Source organism: Schistocerca gregaria, chromosome 5, assembly GCF_023897955.1.
Source record: "Schistocerca gregaria isolate iqSchGreg1 chromosome 5, iqSchGreg1.2, whole genome shotgun sequence".
Lineage (NCBI taxonomy): Eukaryota > Metazoa > Arthropoda > Insecta > Orthoptera > Acrididae > Schistocerca > Schistocerca gregaria.
This window is the reverse complement of record NC_064924.1, coordinates 644,591,947-644,614,427: the sequence shown is the minus strand read 5'-3', so window position 1 is coordinate 644,614,427 and position 22,481 is coordinate 644,591,947. Positions and strand designations below refer to the sequence as shown.

The 22,481-nt window shown below is 44.5% G+C and overlaps 1 protein-coding gene across 1 annotated transcript in view; it reads right to left on the bottom strand.

Moving 5' to 3' along the window:
- The window catches only part of LOC126272467 (neuronal acetylcholine receptor subunit alpha-10-like), a 172,503-nt gene that overhangs the window by 17,261 nt on the left and 132,761 nt on the right, over nucleotides 1-22,481 (bottom strand). The window contains exon 6 of the mRNA XM_049975345.1: nucleotides 17,468-17,648. Within this exon, the coding sequence (XP_049831302.1) occupies nucleotides 17,468-17,648 (181 nt within the window). The remainder of the gene's footprint in view (nucleotides 1-17,467; nucleotides 17,649-22,481) is intronic.

The following is a 22,481-nucleotide window of genomic DNA, read 5'->3' as shown; positions in this document are numbered from 1 at the left end:
GCACATTCATCACATACTGCGCCAGTACTAGGGAAGCACAGCATAGTAAATGAAATGATACGTAAGCCAAGTCTGCGCATGCACTTGAAGCTGGTACTGTTCGCCTGATATCACACGTCTTACACGAGGAAGCTGTGACGGCAGTCATACAACTCGATGATACCTCCATAGCAGAATTTGATGTACTGGTAACTTCAAAAATGGCTCTGAGCACTATGGTACTTAACATCTATGATCATCAGTCCCCTAGAACTTAGAACTACTTAAACCTAGCTGACCTAAGGACATCACACAAGACCCAGTCATCATGAGGCAGAGAAAATCCCTGACCCCGCCGGGAATCGAACCCGGGAATCCGGGCGCGGGAAGCGAGAACGCTACCGCATGACCACGAGCTGCGGACGTACTGGTAACTGCAGTGATGAAGAGAGATACTGATAGTGCTTAAACAATTAGGCTAGGAAATGTGTAGCTTTGTTTTGAAAACTGAATCAATCTTAAGTATGCATTAGCAACAGGCTAACTGATATGTTTAAACCCGAAAAATGAACGACGGAGATAACAACAGCGTAGAAGAGTAACTCGTAGACAATCCGATATCTGATTTCAGCACCACGGTGTTTTCATAGGCATTGTCCTACCTGAGGCAGGTTACTCTGAGTTCCTCCGATCTTTAAACTTACTTAACCAATTATTTGTAGAGGATTAACAGTTTAGTGTGGATTCTGAGTAATGATGAAACTTGGGATTGATGCTCAAAACAAAAACAAAAAAAAATCATTTTTAACCAGTTGTGTATTTGAAAACGAGTTTGGAATTACATTCAAGGGGAGCATGGAATGAAAGAATAAGCCTTATGAAACTTAAGTAAGTATTTAGTGTGAAATAAAAACAAAAAAGAATCAAAATAAAGGAAGTCTGCTCGAAAGTGTACCTCTGCACACGTCTGTGAAATCAAAATCTGCTTCTGGGTAATGTTCAGTACCATTTGCTCCCCTCCATGTATTATGAAGCACTTAGATTCTCCTTGGCCATCCAGATGATGGTCAAAACATTGCTGCTGATGCCTGTTCGAAACTGGTCCTCCTGAAGTCATCTTGTGCGGGAGGTGAGTTCCTGTGATGGTACGACGACGTACTGTAAGTGTTGACTGGTAGTAGTCACGCTAGATTGGGTTCGTGTCATCATATACTGCAGATCATTGCATTCGGTTGAAGTTTGCCTTCTGGAGGAATATGTTCACTAGGTGGGCGCAATGTGTGTACACATTTTCGCCTTGAACGACTACTCATAGTTGGTGTATTGACTGTAGGGATGGACAATAACAGTGTGGGACCGCGCGACCGCTACGATCGCAGGTTCGAATCCTGCCTCGGTCATGGATGTGTATGATATCCTTAGGTTAGTTAGGTTTAAGTAGTTCTAAGTCCTAGTGGACTGATGACCTCAGAAGTTGTCCCATAGTGCTCAGACCCATTTGAACCATTTGATGGACAATAGGTTGGGAGAACCTATTACAGTATTGCACAGCCGTCTATAGTGAAAGGTGTCTGACATAAGTCCTTGGTAGTTGCCCAAACTATGGTTGAGATTTCTCCCTTCTGAACCCATAGGAAAGTATGTCTGAGCTGTGCACTGGCATCTGACGTAAATACTTGATACTACCCCAAACCATGGTTGAGATTCCTCCCTTCTGAAAGCAAAGGGTTACGTGTCTGTGTTGCTTATTTCCGCCCTAGATAAATATTTGAGACTGTCCCAAAACGTGGTTAGTTTCCTCCAATCTCAACCAAAAGGACTGCATGATTGTGCTGGGCCTTGACGTCCGACATACATGCCTGACACTATCCCAAAACATGGTTGTGATTCCTTACTTCTGAACCCATAGAATTGCGTGTCTGAGCTACTCACTTTCGTCTGACATAAGTACTTGATATTAGCCCAAAACATAGTTGAGATTTCTCCCTTCTGAACCCATAGGATTGCGTATCTGAGCTGTGCATTGTTACCTCTTTTTCTGTTAATCAGACTTCAGATAAATCTCACACTGATTGGTGTTGTTGTGGGATCAGCCGCCGGCAGGCCAACAGGAACAACCATGATGTATGTGGGCCTGCAACCACGTAGTCCTGCAGCTGGGCATTGCGATATGCTACCACAGTGCTCTGCAGTACGGCTTTCTAACACTACCAGTTGATGAGACTGCTACACGCTGTGCCAACAAGCAGCAGCTCCACTGCCGACTACACGAAAGGAACCAAGCTCCTCTTACAATACTATAACACCCTCGGCCACAGCGAATGTATATGCTTCCAGCTCAGCTACACCAGTATTCCATGAAGCCTGTGCATACAAGTCTCCTCTCCAGTCGTTGGTTGGATGTGCAGCCGAGCAGCTACATCCTCATCCAGTAGCATCAACTATGCTCTACAAGCCGTCAGAGAGCTCTGATGGTTCCGAGTCTCGAATTGGATCCTCCGAGGCGATGCCGCCCAGCTAGTCCCTGAGGCTCCTCGGTTGAACTCTACACGCTCGATCCAGCCACCGTTACGCTGCCACAGTATTCCACTGCCTCAGATTTCTCACTTGCTGCACGCCCACTGCGATCGGCTCCTAGGATGCAGTCACTTATGTGTGGAAGCATCGAGTAGTAAAGAATGTTGGCGTTGCCCAGGAATTCTTGACTCTGCGCTCGCCGCTGGAAATCCCATCCCCCAGCTTCCAACGAATGTCACTTTGGAGTCTGAAGCCGCCATCCCGCAACTCTGTTGGTCTGAGCAGTGCGACAGTTTCGAGAACCCGACGCCATTGATCCAGTTTCTGTTCCAGGTACTCCCTTGCCCACTCTCTTTGCACACAATGGTACTGGATGATTTGGATTATTGTTCATTATGGAAGACTGGAATGCAGATTGATCATGTGGAGACCATTCTGTACTGTGTGTGTCAACATAACACTCCCAATCGCCTCCAACAGTTCAGTGCTCAGTTGTGTTGGTCATTCTCGGATTACCTGTAGACCATAACTTGCAAGGATCAATCATCATCTTGTGCCGTTGACTGCAGCCAACCATTACAGGAAAGACCTACAGTTTGCGGCTTGTGAAAATGAATTAGCGTCAAATGACGCACAAGTGATGTAAGCCACTGTAGGGCAGCTTACCATTATGACGAGTGTTCTTGGTATAAAGAGATAATGTGGGCACAGTTCTCTGCGTCATATTGCGACCATACGCCAGATTGTCGAGTTCATGACTGGAGACACAGGGCGCGCTCCTGAAGTGGCAATGCAGATTTATTTTTACCTCTGTTAGATAGGTGCCTTGAGCGGCTTTTTACGTCACAAGAGTCTTGACGAAGGGAGCCGTAACCGGTAAATAAACAAATATTATTGCGATCTCTACTGTTGATTTTAACTTTTCATGAGTGAGTTTTCGAGTATCTGAATAGCTAACATAAATGGCCGCATCTTTGACTGAAATGATTCAGAAGCTTCAAATGGTTCTACCTCAAACACACCATGGATCGTGATAGAAACTTGAGCTCGGTGCGTCTACCAGTTCCTGAGAGAAAGGGTTCTTAATAGTCGGACGGACATACAGACAAACTGGCTGACTAGCTGACAACAGAGCGACGCCATGAGGGTTCCGTTTTTACAGATTGAGGCACTGTACCCTAAAAACATCACTTTTACCATTCATCATGGTGATGGTATTGTGGTGAAATGCCTGTGACTCAGTGAACTTGAATGCGAAGAAGCTTATTAACGAATTAGTACCAGAGATGGAAGAAGCGTTTACTGAGAGAAAAAACAATTTTAGACCAGGAATTAAAATGCACATCATTGAATCAGGCACTTACCTACTGGGCCATGAAGCAGCAACACTGCACAGCCTCGTATAATATGCAAGAGGGCTCGACACCTGTTGGGTTGAGGGGTGGGTTGTTTCTGGGAGGAGACCAAACAGTGACGTCATCGGTCTCCTTAGGGAAGGAACCATCCCTGCATTTACGTCGAGCGATTTCGGGAAATCACGGAAAACCTAAATCTGGATGGCCGGACGCGGGATTGAACCGTCGTCCTCCCGAATGCGAGTGCAGTGTGCTAACCACTGCGCCACCTCGCTCGGTCGACATCTGTAAAGAGGATCCAATGCAGCAGCGTGCTGGCACACCATTGTGCCATCGCACCAGTTGGGCATCACTGCAGCCTGGCTAGTTACTGAAATCAGGGACACTTCTCTACTCGGCTTCACTAACCCCTCCAGTAGACATCGAGATGGATACAGTGGAGCTGGCAGACGTACTGCTGCAGAAAAGTGCAGTGCCACTAGGCCACATGTTTACCTACTGGTAGCGATGGGCGTGGTCGGCAGTTCCAATTCTGATTTAAACAGCTGCTTACCAAGCCTTAGCCTCATGCAGCGTCAAGCTGATCGCGTCTTGTGTTTACCTTCGTGCTCGTCCTCTACGCTACTGTAGATTAATTCACTGGTTGAGATTCGTTACCTATTCTAGTGTTCAGCTCCCCATATTGTACTCCAGATACCATAAGCTAGCATGGTTACTTTCCTGCCACCAGTGACGATTCTATGGTGTTGTCAGGCCCAGGGCGATAATAAAGCGGCATGTGTGACATTTTCATCAGCAGCAACACTGCACATGTAAATACTGACTGCCCAGAAAGGCAGGTCATCGAACTGGTGAGTCATCAGTCCGGCCTGTTCCACAGAGAAGCATCCACCATGAAGCCCCTCCACTCCATCGCCATTTTGACACAGGGTCCAATAGCCACCTGATGAGCCGAGGGTCGAACTGAGGTCCTCGTAGCCTCCGAGCCGCTGGGGCGCCTGCCAGTGACATCCAGCTGACTCATACACGGCGAGTCACGTCAGACAGTCACATCAGCCCTAACGTAGCTTGGCCACTAGTGCAACGCCACGACTAAATGAGTAACGAAAGTTAATGTTTATTGATACGAGGGCAAATCAGAAAATCTTTGCCCCTACTCTTTTAGCCAAATTACTGCCGTAAACGCGAAGTCAACATATACATTCCCAACGTTGGACCTTTCTTGATTCGTGCAGATTCACGCCACACATGGGCCACTCTGAACATGGCAGTTGCCAGTGCTCTACTATAGCACTTTGATGCTGGGCCCTTGGGTCAAGGCCCACCTTCCAGCCCCCCATACGCCGGCCTGATTCTGTAACACGAAATATTGGCGTAACAACAGGATTGTACTGCCTTCAAACGGCCACTGACTCACCCCAACCCATCCTACAACAGAGCACACCCACAAACGCTACAAAACATTTACGACTAGTGCAGCACCACGACTAAATAAGTACCGAAAATTAATGTTTATTGATACGAGGGCAAATCAGAACATCTTTTCCCCTACTCTTTTAGCCAAATTTCGACTGTAAATGCGATGTCAACTTATTTATTACCAGCGTTGGACCTTTCTTGGTTCGTGCCGGCCTTACCTCCCGATCGCTCCGCCACACAGCTCTGCTGTCAGTTGTTATACAGGGTGTTACAAAAAGGTACGGCCAAAACTTTCAGGAAACATTACTCACACACAAAGAAAGAAAATATGTTATGTGGACATGTGTCCGGAAACGCTTACTTTCCATGTTATAGCTAATTTTATTATTTCTCTTCAAATCACATTAATCATGGAATGGAAACACACAGCAACACAACTTACAAGCGTGACTTCAAACACTCTGTTACAGGAAATGTTCAAAATGTCCTCCATTAGCGAGGATACATGCATCCACCATCGGTCGCATGGAATCCCTGATGCGCTGATGCAGCCCTGGAGAATGGCGTATTGCAACTATTCGGTACCTGTTCATTAGTTGTCAGATCTGTTCACCTAATCTTCAGCACTCCTCTGCAGTACAATATTTCAAAAGCTGCTACTTTCTTGTTACCTGAACTCTACATTTGGTACCGGGGTTGCGTAGACAAGAGCTTTCAAATGCCCCCATAAATGAAAGTCAAGAGGGTTGAGCTCAGGAGAGCGTGGAGGCCATGGAATTGGTCCGCCTCTGCCAGTCCATCGGTCACCGAATCTGTTGTTGAGAAGCCTACGAACACTTCGACTGAAATGTGCAGGAGCTCCATCGTGCATGAACCACATGTTGTGTCGTACTTGTAAAGGCACATGTTCTAGCAGCACAGGTAGAGTATCCCGTATGAAATCATGATAACGTGCTCCATTGGTGGAAGAACATGGGGCCCAGTAAAGACATCACCGACAATGCCTGCCCAAACGTTCACAGAAAATCTGTGTTGATGACGTGATTGCACAATTGGGTGCGGATTCTCGTCAGCTCACACATGTTGCTTGTGAAAATTTACAATTTGATCACGTTGGAATGAAGCCTCATCCGTAAAGAGAACATTTGTACTGAAATGAGGATTGACGCATTGTTGGATGAACCATTCGCAGAAGTGTACCCGTGGAGGACAATCAGGTGCTGATAGTGCCTGTATACGCTGTACATGGTACGGAAACAACTGGTTCTCCCGTAGCACTCTCCATACAGTGACGTGGTAAACGTTACCTTGTACAGCAGCAACTTCTCTGACACTGACATTAGGGTTATCGTCAACTGCACGAAGAATTGCCTCGTCCATTGCAAGTGTCCTCGTCGTTCTAGGTCTTCCCCAGTCGCGAGTCATAGGCTGGAATGTTCCGTGCTCCCTAAGACGCCGATCAATTGCATCGAACGTTTCTTCCTGTCGGGACACTTTCGTTCTGGAAATCTGTCTCGATACAAACGTACCGCGCCACGGCTATTCCCCCGTGCTAACCCATAGATGAAATGGCCATCTGCCAACTCCGCATTTGTAAACATTGCACTGACTGAAAAACCACGTCCGTGATTAACACTAACCTGTTGATGCTACGTACTGAAGTGCTTGATGCTAGTACTGTAGAGCAGTGAGTCTCACGTCAACACAAGCACCGAAGTCAACATTACCTTCCTTCAATTGGGCCAACTGGCGGTGAATCGGGGAAGTACAGTACATACTGACGAAACTAAAATCAGCTCTCACATGGAAATTAAGCGTATCCGGACACATGTCCACATAACATCTTTTCTTTATTTGTGTGTGGGGAATATTTCTTGAAAGTTTGGCCGTACCTTTTTGTAACACCCTGTATGCAGATGTGAATGCAGATGTAGATGTGCCGCTGTTCCACGAAACAGCGATGGTGAGACGCAATCCAAGTACTGATAGTCAGGTCGCGATCGGAGCTTCTTCGTAGTCACAGATCATCGTTCCAAAGTCTCCGAATTGCTGAAACCTTTACCACGAGCATAGTGAACTAAATTTTTTACATGGCCCTCTTTTAGGTTGATTAGTATGATCATTCTCTTGCTCCAATAACTGTAGGTAATATCCGTGTTTCTATCGCTCTGCTCTCGTCCAGCGCAAAATCGGTTGGCGAACTTGTAAGTTTATCAGCCGCTCGAATCTCTGTGAATGAGTAATAGCAACATTCTCTCTTGTCCTTTGCCCTCAGCAGCGCTTATCTCTGTTACAGCATGTTATATCGTACACAAGCCTATAAAATCCTTTCCTTTGTTCCCATAGAAGGATTCCCTCAAACTGGTATCTTTGTATGCTAAGTTATTTTCAAGTCTTTATTTCGTAAGGAACAGTAGCATTTAAGAACGTTCAAATTCCCATCATGTAAAAATAACTTTTAATAAATCTAGTTTGAATTTCGATCTTTTACTTTAAGTCCCCCATGTCATTCTCAGATGTATCAGGCAATAGAGTAAGAAGTAAATGAGGTAGGGCTAAAGATTGTGTTTGTATCCATAAGGCCATACTGTGCTGCTTGTTTCCGTTGCGTTAGGTTAAAGAACCTGTTTTCTACTTGTTCTACGGCCGCATCTCGTGGTTGTGCGGTAGCGTTCTCGCTTCCCACGCCGGGTTCCCGGGTTCGATTCCCGGCGGGGTAGGGATTTTCTCTGCCTCGTGATGGCTGGGTGTTGTGTGATGTCCTTAGGTTAGTTAGGATTAAGTAGTTCTAAGTTCTAGGGCACTGATGACCGTAGATGTTAAGTCCCATAGTTCTCAGAGCCAGGACACGAATTCCTCCTACTTTAATGAAACACAGCGTGCCGTTGCACTTATTGGGGAACGATAGCATCATCAGTGGATATGTTAAAAGTCCAATAAGAATCAGTGATGGAGGATATTACTCTCACATTTTTGCCTATTTTAGCCAGAAATACAGATTAAGATCACTAGTTTACTATCAGATCAATCCATGGTACCAAAGATACAAACGCAGCCGGCACCATATAATGTTATGTCCACGGTAGAACCTCTTGTTGACAACACTATGCAGATGAACATACAGCTAATGCCTCAGAGTACATTTAGAAACTTATGTTCAACTATGATTTTAAAACAAAAGTCCCATTCATAAGTACAAAACTGGAAAAGGTTTTGCTTAGTTTGACACAGAAAGGATTGAGGTATTTAAAAAAAATCTATCCGAATACGTACTCAGTGATGTTAAAAACTTAGCATGACACACAAATTGAAACTATATATTTTCTTAAGCAGTTCTTTTAATCCACAGACGAATTTGTGAATATGTAATAAAGAGTGTATCAAAAAGAATCATCCGATTTTAAAAAAGCCTAACTATTATGTTATTTGAGATATGTGCATGAACAACGTTCTGTTGGGAAGAGAAAACTCTCTAGTTTTGCATGGCGTGCAGCTCGTCAGCTCAACGTGCCCCCGATGTCTGTCTGGCGTGTGTTGCGTAGACGTTTACACACGAAAGCGTAAAAAATTCAGCTATTGCAAGCTCTTTGTGAAGGTGACAATCAACAACGTGTGTCCTGTAATTTCGTTCTCGGAATGATGAAGGATAACAGTTTTCTTCTACACTTAGTGTTTAGTGAAGAAGCAACTTTCCATTTAAATGGAAAGGGGAATCGTTGTAATGTGCGAATATGGGGTACGGAACAACCACATGTAGTTGTACATTACAGGGACTCTCCTAAATTTTATACGTTTTGTGCAATTTCACGGGAAAATGTGTATGGTCCATTTTTCCTTTCCGCGAACACTGTTACAGGAAGCTCATATCTCGATATACTTGAGAATTTTCTTTTCCCACAGTTAGAGACTGATTCGAACGACTTCATTTACCAACAGGATGGGGCACCGACACACTGCCATCTGGAAGTGTGGGAATTTTTAAAGCAACGGATTACTGAACGATGGATCGGTATCACTGGACCAAATGATTCAGCCTTACATTACTGGCCTTCAAGGTCACCGGACCTAACTATGTGATTACTTCTTGTGGGTGTTTATAAAATACTATGTGTCTCCGTTACCAAGAACAATGAATGAACTAAGACACAGCATAACAGCCGCTGTGGAAACTGTAACTAGAGACATGCTCACTGCAGTGTGGGAACAATATGAATACCGCATTAATATATGCCGTGCCCCTCAATGGGGTCATAATTAACACCTATTAAAAGGTATGAAAAAAAAAATTTTGAGTTTCTAGTTCATCAGAAAACAAAATTCGTTGTACATGTTTATTAGGTTCAGAAATATGGACTGCCAATTAGGATAATTCTTTTTACCACATCCTGTATTATCACGAGTGCGTGTTTGTGATAATTGTTACTGTTATTGATTTTAGACGAAGCGCTGATTTGATACAGCTTTTCACGCTAATCCATGGTGCATTCGCCTTTTGATCTCTTTGTAGCTACAATATTTACCAGCCCCCGCACATTCCCCCCCCCCCCCCCCCTCAGGCTTCACCCCATTGCCAAGTTCGTAATTCCTTGATGCCTTAGGATATGCCCTATGAACATCGCTCTTCTTTCGGTCAACTTGTGTCATAAATCTCTTTTCTCCACAAGTCTATTCGGTACCTGTCCATTAGTTGTCAGATCTGTTCACCTAATCTTCAGCACTCCTCTGTAGTACAATATTTCAAAAGCTGCTACTTTCTTGATACCTGAACTGATTATCGTCCATGTTTCTCTTCTGCGCAAGGCTATACAGTAAGCACCTGTAGGAAAGACAAACTAACCCTTTTTATTTCTATTCGATGAGAATAAATTTTTCTTTCACGGAAACACTTCTCTTGCTATTGCGAGTCTGAATTTTATATCATCTCTGCTTTGAACATTGTCATTTATTTTCTGCTCAAATAGCAAAATTCACTTAACAATTTTAGTGTCTCATTTCCTAATCTTGTTCCCGCCGCGTTGCCTGACTTCATTCTACTACATTCCATCGTCCTTGCTTCACTTTCGTTGATATTCATCTAAAACGAGTGTGTCACCAAATAGGAATTAGTAAATTAAGGATAAACTGAGGGTAAAACATAATCGTATGCACTCGAAGAAACAAAGAAAAAACGACGCACTACGAAGAATTATCCGAATGGACGGATATTGTAAGTAGGCTGTTTAGGTTTTCTGATTGGTAACGCCACCTAGCGGTCTGTATGAAAATCATTGGCTGTGCTGTATGCAGTTTGTGGGTGGTTTGCATTGTTGTTGCTATTGTAGTGTTGGGCAGTTGGATGTTAAGAGCGCGTAATGTTGCGCAGTTGGAGGTGAGCCGCCAGCAGTCGTGGATGTGGGGGGAAAAATGGCGGAGTTTTGAGAGCGGATGATCTGGACGTGTGTCCATCAGAGACAGTAAATTTGTAGGACGGGATGTCATTAACTGCTATATATACACTCCTGAAAATGGAAAAAAGAACACATTGACACCGGTGTGTCAGACCCACCATACTTGCTCCGGACACTGCGAGAGGGCTGTACAAGCAATGATCACACGCACGGCACAGCGGACACACCAGGAACCGCGGTGTTGGCCGTCGAATGGCGCTAGCTGCGCAGCATTTGTGCACCGCCGCCGTCAGTGTCAGCCAGTTTGCCGTGGCATACGGAGCTCCATCGCAGTCTTTAACACTGGTAGCATGCCGCGACAGCGTGGACGTGAACCGTATGTGCAGTTGACGGACTTTGAGCGAGGGCGTATAGTGGGCATGCGGGAGGCCGGGTGGACGTACCGCTGAATTGCTCAACATGTGGGGCGTGAGGTCTCCACAGTACATCGATGTTGTCGCCAGTGGTCGGCGGAAGGTGCACGTGCCCATCGACCTGGGACCGGACCGCAGCGACGCACGGATGCACGCCAAGACCGTAGGATCCTACGCAGTGCCGTAGGGGACCGCACCGCCACTTCCCAACAAATTAGGGACACTGTTGCTCCCACAACATCGTGCAGCCCGCCTCCAGTGGTGTCGCGACAGGCGTGAATGAAGGGACGAATGGAGACGTGTCGTCTTCAGCGATGAGAGTCGCTTCTGCCTTGGTGCCAATGATGGTCGTATGCGTGTTTGGCACCGTGCAGGTGAGCGCCACAATCAGAACTGCATACGACCGAGGCACACAGGGCCAACACCCGGCATCATGGTGTGGGGAGCGATCTCCTACACTGGCCGTACACCTCTGGTGATCGTCGAGGGGACACTGAATAGTGCACGGTACATCCAAACCGTCATCGAACCCATCGTTCTACCATTCCTAGACCGGCAAGGGAACTTCCTGTTCCAACAGGACAATGCACGTCGGCATGTATCCCGTGCCACCCAACGTGCTCGAGAAGGTGTAAGTCAACTACCCTTGCCAGCAAGATCTCCGGATCTGTCCCCAATTGAGCATGTTTGGGACTGGATGAAGCGTCGTCTCACGCGGTCTGCACGTCCAGCACGAACGCTGGTCCAACTGAGGCGCCAGGTGGAAATGGCATGGCAAGCCGTTCCACAGGACTACATCCAGCATCTCTACGATCGTCTGCATGGGAGAATAGCAACCTGCATTGCTGCGAAAGGTGGATATACACTGTACTAGTGCCGACATTGTGCATGCTCTGTTGCCTGTGTCTATGTGCCTGTGGTTCTGTCAGTGTGATCATGTGATGTATCTGACCCCAGGAATGTGTCAATAAAGTTTCCCCTTCCTGGGACAATGAATTCAAGGTGTTCGTATTTCAATTTCCAGGAGTGTATTATGCCTTTTGAACACTATTAAGGTAAATACATTGTTTGTTCTCTATCAAAATCTTTCATTTGCTAACTATGGCTATAAGTAGTTAGTGCCTTCTTTTATTTAGTAGCGCTCGCTGTATTGCAGTAGTTCGAGTAACGAAGATTTTTGTGAGGTAAGTGACTCGAGAAAGGTATAGATTATTGTTAGTCATGGCCATTCCTTTGTAGGGATTTTTGAAAATCAGATTGCGTTGCGCTAAAAATATTGTGTGACAATTTAGTGTTGATCAGAATAAGCAAAAATCGAAATGTCTGAGTACGTTCAGTTCTGCTCAGCTGTTTGAAAATCAAATAATGTAAGAGGATTATCAGCACAGTAATTCATTAATTTTTCTATGGGGACGTTACATAATATAGTTAGGTGTGATATACATGAATAGAGAAACTAAATAATTACAGTTTCAGAACAATTGGATGATTTACAAAAGAGAAAGAGCTTCACAAATTGAGCAAGTCAATAACGCATAGGTCCAACTTTGGTCCTTACTCAAGTAATTATTTAGCTTAGCATTAAATGAATGATTTCTTCAGTGTTATCCTGAGGGATATCATTCCAGGTTATGTCCATGCATTATATCATCAAAATCCCGAGCTGATTGGAGGGCCCTGCCTATACAAAATGCTCCAAATTTTCTCAACTGGGGAGAAATCGGGCGACCTTCTATATCTACATCTACATTTATACTCCAAAAGCCACCCAACGGTTTGTGGCGGAGGGTACTTTACGTGCCACTGTCATTACCTCCCTTTCCGGTTCCAGTCGCGTATGGTTCGCGATAAGAACGACTGCCGGAAAGCCTCCGTGCGCGCTCGAATCTCTCTAATTTTACATTCGTGATCTCCTCGGGAGGTATAAGTAGGGGGAAGCAATATATTCGATGCCTCATCCAGAAACGCACCCTCTCGAAAACTGGACACCAAGCTACACCGCGATGCAGAGCGCCTCTCTTGCAGAGTCTGCCACTTCAGTTTGCTAAACATCTCCGAAACGCTATCACGCTTACCAAATAACCCTGTGACGAAACGCGCCGCTCTTCTTTGGATCTTCTCTATCTCCTCCGTCAACCCGATCTGTTACGGATCCCAAACTGATGAGCAATACTCAAGTATATGTCGAACGAGTGTTTTGTAAGCCACCTCCTTTGTTGATGGACTACATTTTCTAAGGACTCTCCCAATGAATCTCAAACTGTTATCCGCCTTACCAACAATTAATTTTATATGATCATTATTCCACTTCAAATCGTTCCGCACGCATACTCCCAGACATTTTACAGAAGTAACTGCTACCAGTGTTTGTTCCGCTATCATATAATCATACAATAAACGGTCCTTCCTTCTATGTATTCGCAATACGTTATATTTGTCTATGTTAAGGGTCAGTTGCCACTCCCTGCACCAAGTGCCTATCCGCTGCAGATCTTCCTGCATTTCGCTGCAATTTTCTAATGCCTGGACTTCTCTACAGCATCATCCGCGAAAAGCTGCATGGAACTTTCGACACTATCTACTAGGTCATTTATATATATTGTGAAAAGCAATGGTCCCATAACACGCCCCTGTGGTACGCCAGAGGTTACTTTAACGTCTGTAGACGTCTCTCCATTGAGAACAACATGCTGTGTTCTGTTTGCTAAAAGCTCTTCAATTCAGCCACACAGCTGGTCTGATATTCCGTAGGCTCTTACTTTGTTTATCAGGCGACAGTGCGGAACTGTATCGAACGCCTTCCGGAAGTCAAGGAAAATAGCATCTACCTAGGAGCCTATATCTACTATTTTCTGGGTCTCATGAACAAATAAAACGAGTTGGGTTACACACGATCGCTGTTTCCGGAATCCATGTTGATTCCTACAGAGTAGATTCTGGGTTTCCAGAAATGACATGATACGCGAGCAAAAAACATGTTCTAAAATTCTACAACAGATCTACGTCAGAGATATAGGTCTATAGTTTTGCGCATCTGCTCGACGACCCTTCTTGAAGACTGGGACTACCTGTGCTCTTTTCCTATCATTTGGAACCTTTCGTTCCTCTAGTGACTTGCGGTACACGGCTGTTAGAAGGGGGGCAAGTTCTTTCGCGTACTCTGCTGGAAGAGATAGAGTTTGGCAAGCACGAAGATAAGTAGTAGAAACTCTCGCCGCGAAAAGGCGGCAATACTCTTGCTGAAATGTGAGCCCCGAATGGCTTGCCACGAAGAGCACAAAACTGGAAGCAAAATATCGTCGTCGTACCATAGTGCTATAGAGGTTCTACGGATGACAACCAAAGGGGTCCTGCTATGAAAAAGAAACGTCACCCAAGATTATCGTTGCTTGTTGGTGGACCATACAGAGGGCGAAAACGTGGTTCCTATCCCACCACTGTCTGGGGCCACTGCTGACACGTATTCACTGGTCATCGGGACAGAATCTCATTGGCCGCAGTGGAATTATCTTCATTACTGAGTTCCGCTTTGGCGAAATGGCTCTGAGCACTATGGGTATTAACATATGAGGTCATCAGTCCCCTAGAACTTAGAACTACTTAAACCTAACTAACCTAAGGACATCACACACATCCATGCCCGAGGCAGTATTCGAACCTGCGACCGTAACGGTCGCACGGTTACGGACTGAAGCGCCTAGAACCGCTCGGCCACTCTGGCGGGCAGTTCTGCTTTGGACTGAGCCCCAGTGACCAGCAACGTCGTGTCTGGGGACGCCCCGACAGCATAGGAATATCGACCTGACTGCAGCCCCAAACTCCCACCCTCCCACCCACCCCTTACAGCCTGATAACCAGAAGTGATGGTCTAAGATGCCATTTATTTTCTACTTTGGTTGTCATACTGTAACGCCGGAAATGCAAATCCTCCTATTTCCATTGTACTATAAACTTTTTTGCTGATTTTGTTACCTGAAGATATGACATTTCTGTGTCTTTATACTGGGTGATTCAAAAAGAATACCACAACTTTAGGAATTTAAAACTCTGCAACGACAAAGGGCAGAGCTAAGCACTATCTGTCGGCGAATTAAGGGAGCTAGAAAGTTTCATTTAGTTGTACATTTGTTCGCTTGAGGCGCTGTTGACTAGGCGTCAGCGTCAGTTGATGCTAAGATGGCGACCGCTCAACAGAAAGCTTTTTGTGTTATTGAGTACGGCAAAAGTGAATCGACGACAGTTGTTCAGCGTGCATTTCGAACGAAGTATGGTTTTAAACCTCCTGATAGGTGGTGTATTAAACGTTGGTATAAACAGTTTACAGAGAATGGGTGTTTGTGCAAAGGGAAAAGTTCTGCACAGACGAGAACGAGTGATGAAAATGTAGCACGCATCCAGTATCTGGAGATGTTAGAGAATTGGCTGTTCCCTCAGCTCGAACAAGAAGCACAACAATTCATATTTCAGCAGGATGGAGCGCCACCACAGTGGCACTTATCGGTCCGTAACTACCTGAACGTTAACTACCCGAGGCGATGGATCGGCCGCCAGGCAGCCCGTGACAGAGCACTTCATCACTGGCCTCTAAGAAGCTCTGATCTTACTCCCTGCGATTTTTTCTTATGGGGGTATGTTAAGGATATGGTGTTTCGGCCACCTCTCCCAGCCACCATTGATGATTTGAAACGAGAAATAACAGCAGCTATCCAAACTGTTACGTCTGATATGCTACAGAGAGTGTGGAACGAGTTGGAGTATCTGGTTGATATTGCTCGAGTGTCTGGAGGGGGCCATATTGAACATCTCTGAACTTTTTTTAGAGTGAAAAAACCTTTTTAAATACTCTTTCTAATGATGTATAACAGAAGGTTATATTATGTTTCTTTCATTAAATACACATTTTTATAGTTGTGATATTCTATTTGAATCACCCTGTATATTGCAATTCTTCCACTATTTGTGTAATATATATATATATATATATATATATATATATATATATATATATATATATATATATATGTTTAATTGGTTGATTTGTAAATATTTTTATGTTTACGCTCAATCTGGCCAGCACGGTCGCCGGGTCTCTGCCCAGTTGAATACGTTTGGAGAATTATGGGTAGGGCCCTTTTTTCAGCTCCGGATTTTGACGAACTAACGCGAATTCTTTACAGACGAAAAGAAAAACTGGTAGAAGCCGACCTTGGGAAGGATAAAGCTTTTGACAATGTTGACTGGAATACTCTCTTTCAAATTCTGGGGTGGCAGGGGTAAAAGACAGGGAGCGAAAGGCTATTTACAATTTGCACAGAAACCAGATGGCAGTTATAAGAGTCGAGGGGCATGAAAGGGAAGCAGTGGTTGGGAAGGGAGTGAGACAGGGTTGTAGCCTGTATATAGAGCAAGCAGTAAAGGAAACACAAGAAAATTTCGGAGTAGGTATTAAAATCTATGGAGAAGAAATGAAAACTTTGAGATTCGCCGATGACATTGTACTTCTGTCAGAGACAGCAAAGGACTTGGAAGAGCAGTTGAACGGAATGGAAAGTGTCTTGAAAGGAGGATATAAGATGAACATCAACAAAAGCAATATAGTCGAGTTAATTCTGGTGAAGCTGAGGGAATTAGATTAGGAAATGAGACACTTAAAGTAGTAAAGGAGTTTTGCTATTTGGGGAGTAAAATAACTGATGATGGTCGAAGTAGAGATGATATAAAATGTAGACTGGCAATGGCAAGGAAAGCGTTTCTGAAAAGAGAAATTTGTTGACATCGAGTATAGATTTAAGTGACAGCAAGTCGTTTCTGAAAGTATTTGTACGGAGTGTAGCCATGTATGGAAGTGAAACGTGGACGATAAATAGTTTTGACAATAAGAGAATAGAATGTGGTGCTACTGAAGAATGCTGAAGATTAGGTGGGTAGATCACGTAACTAATGACGAGGTATTGGATAGGATTGGGGAGAGGAGAAATGTGTGGCACAGCGTGACTAGAAGAAGGGATCGGTTAGTGGGACATGTTCTGAGGCATCAAGGGATCACAAATTTAGCATTGGAGGGCTGCGTGGAGGGTAAAGATTGTAGAGGGAGCCCGAGAGATGAATACACCAAGCAGATTCAGAAGGATGTAGGTTGCAGTAGGTACTGGGAGATGAAGAGGCTTGCACAGGATAGAGTAGCATGGAGAGCTGCATCAAACCAGTCTCAGGACTGAAGGCCACAACAACAACATCAACGACAACAACAACGACAACAACAACAACGGGCCAATCCTACAGAATTTGGCACTTGAGGCCGCGGCTGCCAATTGCAAACTAACTGATACGCTGCGCCTCCGTGCGAGAGAGAACACAGCGGACGCAGACAGTCGGGTGCCCAGTGCGGGTGACTCACCGAACGCTGGTACGGTGATGGCGGCCAGGTAGAGGGCGGCGCGCCTGCGCAGAGCCACCTGGAAGTGGATGACCGGCGTCGTCTGCCCGGGTCCGCACAGTGGACACGGTATACGCCGCGGTTCAACCCGCGACCACTCCACTCCCCACTCAGGGTTCTCCAGCATCCACATCGTCAACGTCTGCGGCAGAACGGTACACCTCGTTCTTACTGTGAAGGGCAGCTGGAATAGTTGGTGCCTGTGTTAGCTCTAATACATTAAAGGTAGCCTAACAAGAGGATCATCTTGTAACGCTGCAGATGCATATCCTCCTACACTCCTGAAAATTGAAATAAGAACACCGTGAATTCATTGTCCCACGAAGGGGAAACTTTATTGACACATTCCTGGGGTCAGATACATCACATGATCACATTGACAGAACCACAGGCACATAGACACAGGCAACAGAGCATGCACAATGTCGGCACTAGTACAGTGTATATCCACCTTTCGCAGCAATGCAGGCTGCTATTCTCCCATGGAGACGATCGTAGAGATGCTGGATGTAGTCCTGTGGAACGGCTTGCCATGCCATTTCCACCTGGCGCCTCAGTTGGACCCGCGTTCGTGCTGGACGTACAGACCGCGTGAGACGACGCTTCATCCAGTCCCAAACATGCTCAATGGGGGACAGATCCGGAGATCTTGCTGGCCAGGGTAGTTGACTTACACCTTCTAGAGCACGTTGGGTGGCACGGGATACATGCGGACGTGCATTGTCCTGTTGGAACAGCAAGTTCCCTTGCCGGTCTAGGAATGGTAGAACGATGGGTTCGATGACGGTTTGGATGTACCGTGCACTATTCAGTGTCCCCTCCACGATCACCAGAGGTGTACGGCCAGTGTAGGAGATCGCTCCCCACACCATGATGCCGGTTGTTGGCCCTGTGTGCCTCGGTCGTATGCAGTCCTGATAGTGGCGCTCACCTGCACGGCGCCAAACACGCATACGACCATCATTGGCACCAAGGCAGAAGCGACTCTCATCGCTGAAGACGACACGTCTCCATTCGTCCCTCCATTCACGCCTGTCGCGACACCACTGGAGGCGAGCTGCACGATGTTGGGGCGTGAGCGGAAGACGGCCTAACGGTGTGCGGGACCGTAGCCCAGCTTCATGGAGACGGTTGCGAATGGTCCTCGCCGATACCCCAGGAGCAACAGTGTCCCTAATTTGCTGGGAAGTGGCGGTGCGGTCCCCTACGGCACTGCGTAGGATCCTACGCTCAAAGTCCGTCAACTGCACATACGGTTCACGTCCACGCGGTCGCGGCATGCTACCAGTGTTAAAGACTGCGATGGAGCTCCGTATGCCACGGCAAACTGGCTGACACTGACGGCGGCGGTGCACAACTTCTGCGCAGCTAGCGCCATTCGACGGCCAACACCGCGGTTCCTGGTGTGTCCGCTGTGCTGTGCGTGTGATCATTGCTTGTACAGCCCTCTCGCAGTGTTCGGAGCAAGTATGGTGGGTCTGACACACCGGTGTCAATGTGTTCTTTTTTCCATTTCCAGGAGTATATATATATCGAACAACAGAAGGTGTTGTCTTGGGAACACTATCTCTGTTCGTGATTAAATGTCACTTTGCTGTCTGTCACAAATTTTGTATCACTGGCTAAGCGATCAAAGATTTTTGTTGCAGCATTGTACACCCCTTTTTGTGCTAAAGGCAACCTTAATGTCATTGTTCCTTCTGGTACCGTATGTCATTTTTCTTTTTGGAGTGTAATCGATTATTTACAACCAACTGCATAAGGAAATAAATATACTGTGAAGCAGTAGTCAGAATGTCCAGTTACTTAAACAGTTGTCTACAAGATTATCGTAGGTGAGTGCCATATACTGTTCTCACAGTACGTTTTTGCGCAATGAAGACTTTCTTTCTTAAAAATTAGTTATCCCAGAACATTATTCCGTATGACATTAATGAATGAAAATATGGAAAATATGTCAACTCACTGATTTGCCCCTCCACAAGATTTACAATGTTTCTAACCGCAAATGTGGCTGAACTAAGTTGTTTAAGGAATTCCAAAATGTATTTTTTCCAATTTAAATTCTCGTCAATATGGACCCTTAAGAATTTTGAAGTTTCCACCCTATTTATAATTTTCTCGGCATGTGTTACACTTATCATTTGTGTAGTACATCTAGATATGCAGAACTGAAATATGTTACGTCTTTTTAAAATCGAGAATGAGACCATTCTCAGAAAACCAATCAAAGATAGTTATAAGAACTCTTCTTACCGTTTCTTCTGTTTCTGTACGAATGCTTGGATTTATTACAATACTAAAAAAGAATAAATTCTGAATTTTATATACAATTCGGAAGATCGTTTACATGTAGAAGAAACAGTAGCGGTCGTAAGGTTGAACCCATACATGATTTCTCTGTAGTAAGAATTACTTCCATGGTATAACGAAGTACAACGTTTTGCATTCCTTTGGCTAGGTACGGCATTATCCATTCGTTGGCTATATCATCAACCCCATAAAACCTCAATTTATCTAGGAGTATACTGTGGCTCAGAATCAAAGCGGCCAATGATTTACTTATATAAAACATGGATTCACTGATTGCAAATGTGCAGCAGAGCGCGCACAATTTGACAGTTACCAGGTTGCTACTTGTCTTTCAAACTGTTTATTATTTCAGTTATTATTGGTTTCTCCGTGTTTATTATTTGGATGAAATGATTTTTCTGGAGTGAAGGGAAAAAGGTATTGTGCTGACCATGACGTCTTTTTCCACGTATCTGAGGAGAATCATATTCTACCTTTCTTTGACAAAGGAAGATCTACAAATACTGAACTATTTTATGAATTAAGAAAACTAAACTAATCGGTGGCAACAGTAGGAGACTAGTTTGTGACCATTATTCCACTCTCGCTTACTGAAGAGCGTTCTCGTCCATCATCTTGTGCGGGTGACAAATCATTCGAAAAATGATGTTACAAATGATTAGAAATAAAATAAATACAGTTAATAGCTTAAAAATAATGGTCAAAGTGATTTTGATAAAGATTTAAAAATAATAACTTCTAAGGAGTGATTTTCCGCCAGTGTCTACAATACTATTAATTTTAAGGGTCAAGCCATGAAACAAAATTCTTTTTCAGCCATTACTCCCAGAGTCTTTATCCATTCAGAATATTTACAGCTATTTTTAAGTGTTCAGAATGTTTGATCATAATAATGTTCGACCAGTGACCAATTCGCAATATTTTCAGTAATGTGTGTGTTCTGGTGGAAGTAATAAACTCTCCCAGGCTTAGATTTTTAAAAATGTCTTCTTGAACAATCTCCTCCTTTTATTAAAAAAAGGAAAAAAAAAAAACATTCGCCTCCGCAGATTGCGTCGCGTGTAAACGTGGTTACAGAAGGACAGCGTGTGACAGTGCTCCACTTGTAAGGTTACTGGTGTGTACGCCAGTACTGCGTCCCCCTCCCTGTTTTCCGGGCATAAACATGCCAACGCTGCCCCCATGTTGAAGTTACTACTTCGCCGTGCCGAGTAATATGTAAATGTAGCGGCCTGGATAACACGCCTGCAGCAGCAGGTGAATTTTCCTGTCACTTCGAAAAAAACTCGTTCGCGAGTGGCCAAACGAGGAATCTGCCAGAGTATGTCCCAAGGCTGGTGTCATAAAAGGTTTGCAGAGAAGAGGGAGACGTACGCCAGTCCTAGAGACAAACAGTTCCGATGCAACCAGTCGGGTGTTCCACGCCCCATCTCATCCATACTTCACGGCTCAATATTGATACTTGTGCAGTAGAATAACTCAGAAAAGATGTCATAAAACCACGAAATGCTGATACGAAAATAATTACTATGATTTGGACTAATTTCAGTGTTAATTAAAAATTCAAAGCCATTTTTCCGTGGTGCAGTAGGCACTCCTATCATGTTAACCAGAAATCAACAAACTGATCTATACTGATAAAGCCATGATGGTTGATACATTCACTTCTTGTATTCGACCTGTTCTCTTGATATCTGCGGACTTTACCCACTTGCTATAGTGGCAACATTTGTCAGCCTGATAATTTAATACCGAAACTAGTCGCAACTGTAAAAAAAAAAAAAAAAAAAAAAAAAAAAAAAAAAAAAAAAAAAAAAAACTGAGGACATTAGAGCCATCAGATTTCTTACATCTAACCCAATAGTCTACACACACTGATGGAAAAAATGCTCAGTACCAAAAAGGAGAGGTGCGACATAAACAAAAGTTAGTAGCCGTGTTTCTACGTACGCAACATGATGTCTATTCAAATTTCGCGCCAGTCGCATAAGATGGTGCTCCAAGCGTCTCTAGGAAGATGTAAATCTGATTTGCTTTAAATAAACGTTCTAATTCTAGTGAGCGTCAGTTACTGGTTGAATTTAGTCAAGTAAGTGAATTTAGTAAGTAAGTAAGTCACAGCTGCAAAATACTAACACGAATTCTTTACAGACGAATGAAAAAACTGACAGAAGCTGACCTCGGGGAAAATCAGTTTGGATTCAGTAGAAATGTTGGAACACGTGAGGCAATACTGACCCTGCGACTTATCTTAGAAGAAAGATTAAGGAAAGGCAAACCTACGTTTCTAGCATTTGTGGACTTAGAGAAAGGTAATGACAATGTTGATTGGAATACTCTCTTTCAAATTCTGAAGGTGGCAGGGGTAAAATACAGGGAGCGGAAGGCTATTTACAATTTGTACCGAAAGTATGTCGGTTATAAGAGTCGAGGGACATAAAAGGGAAGCAGTGGTTGGGAAGGGAGTGAGACAGGGTTGTAGCCTCTCCCCGATGTTATTCAATCTGTATATTGAGCAAGCAATAAAGAAAACAAAAGAAAAGTTCGGAGTAGTTATTGAAATCCATGGAGAAGAAATAAAAACTTCAAGGTTCGCCGATGACATTGTAATTCTGTCAGAGACAGAAACGTCTTGGAAGAGCAACTGAATGGACAGTGTCTT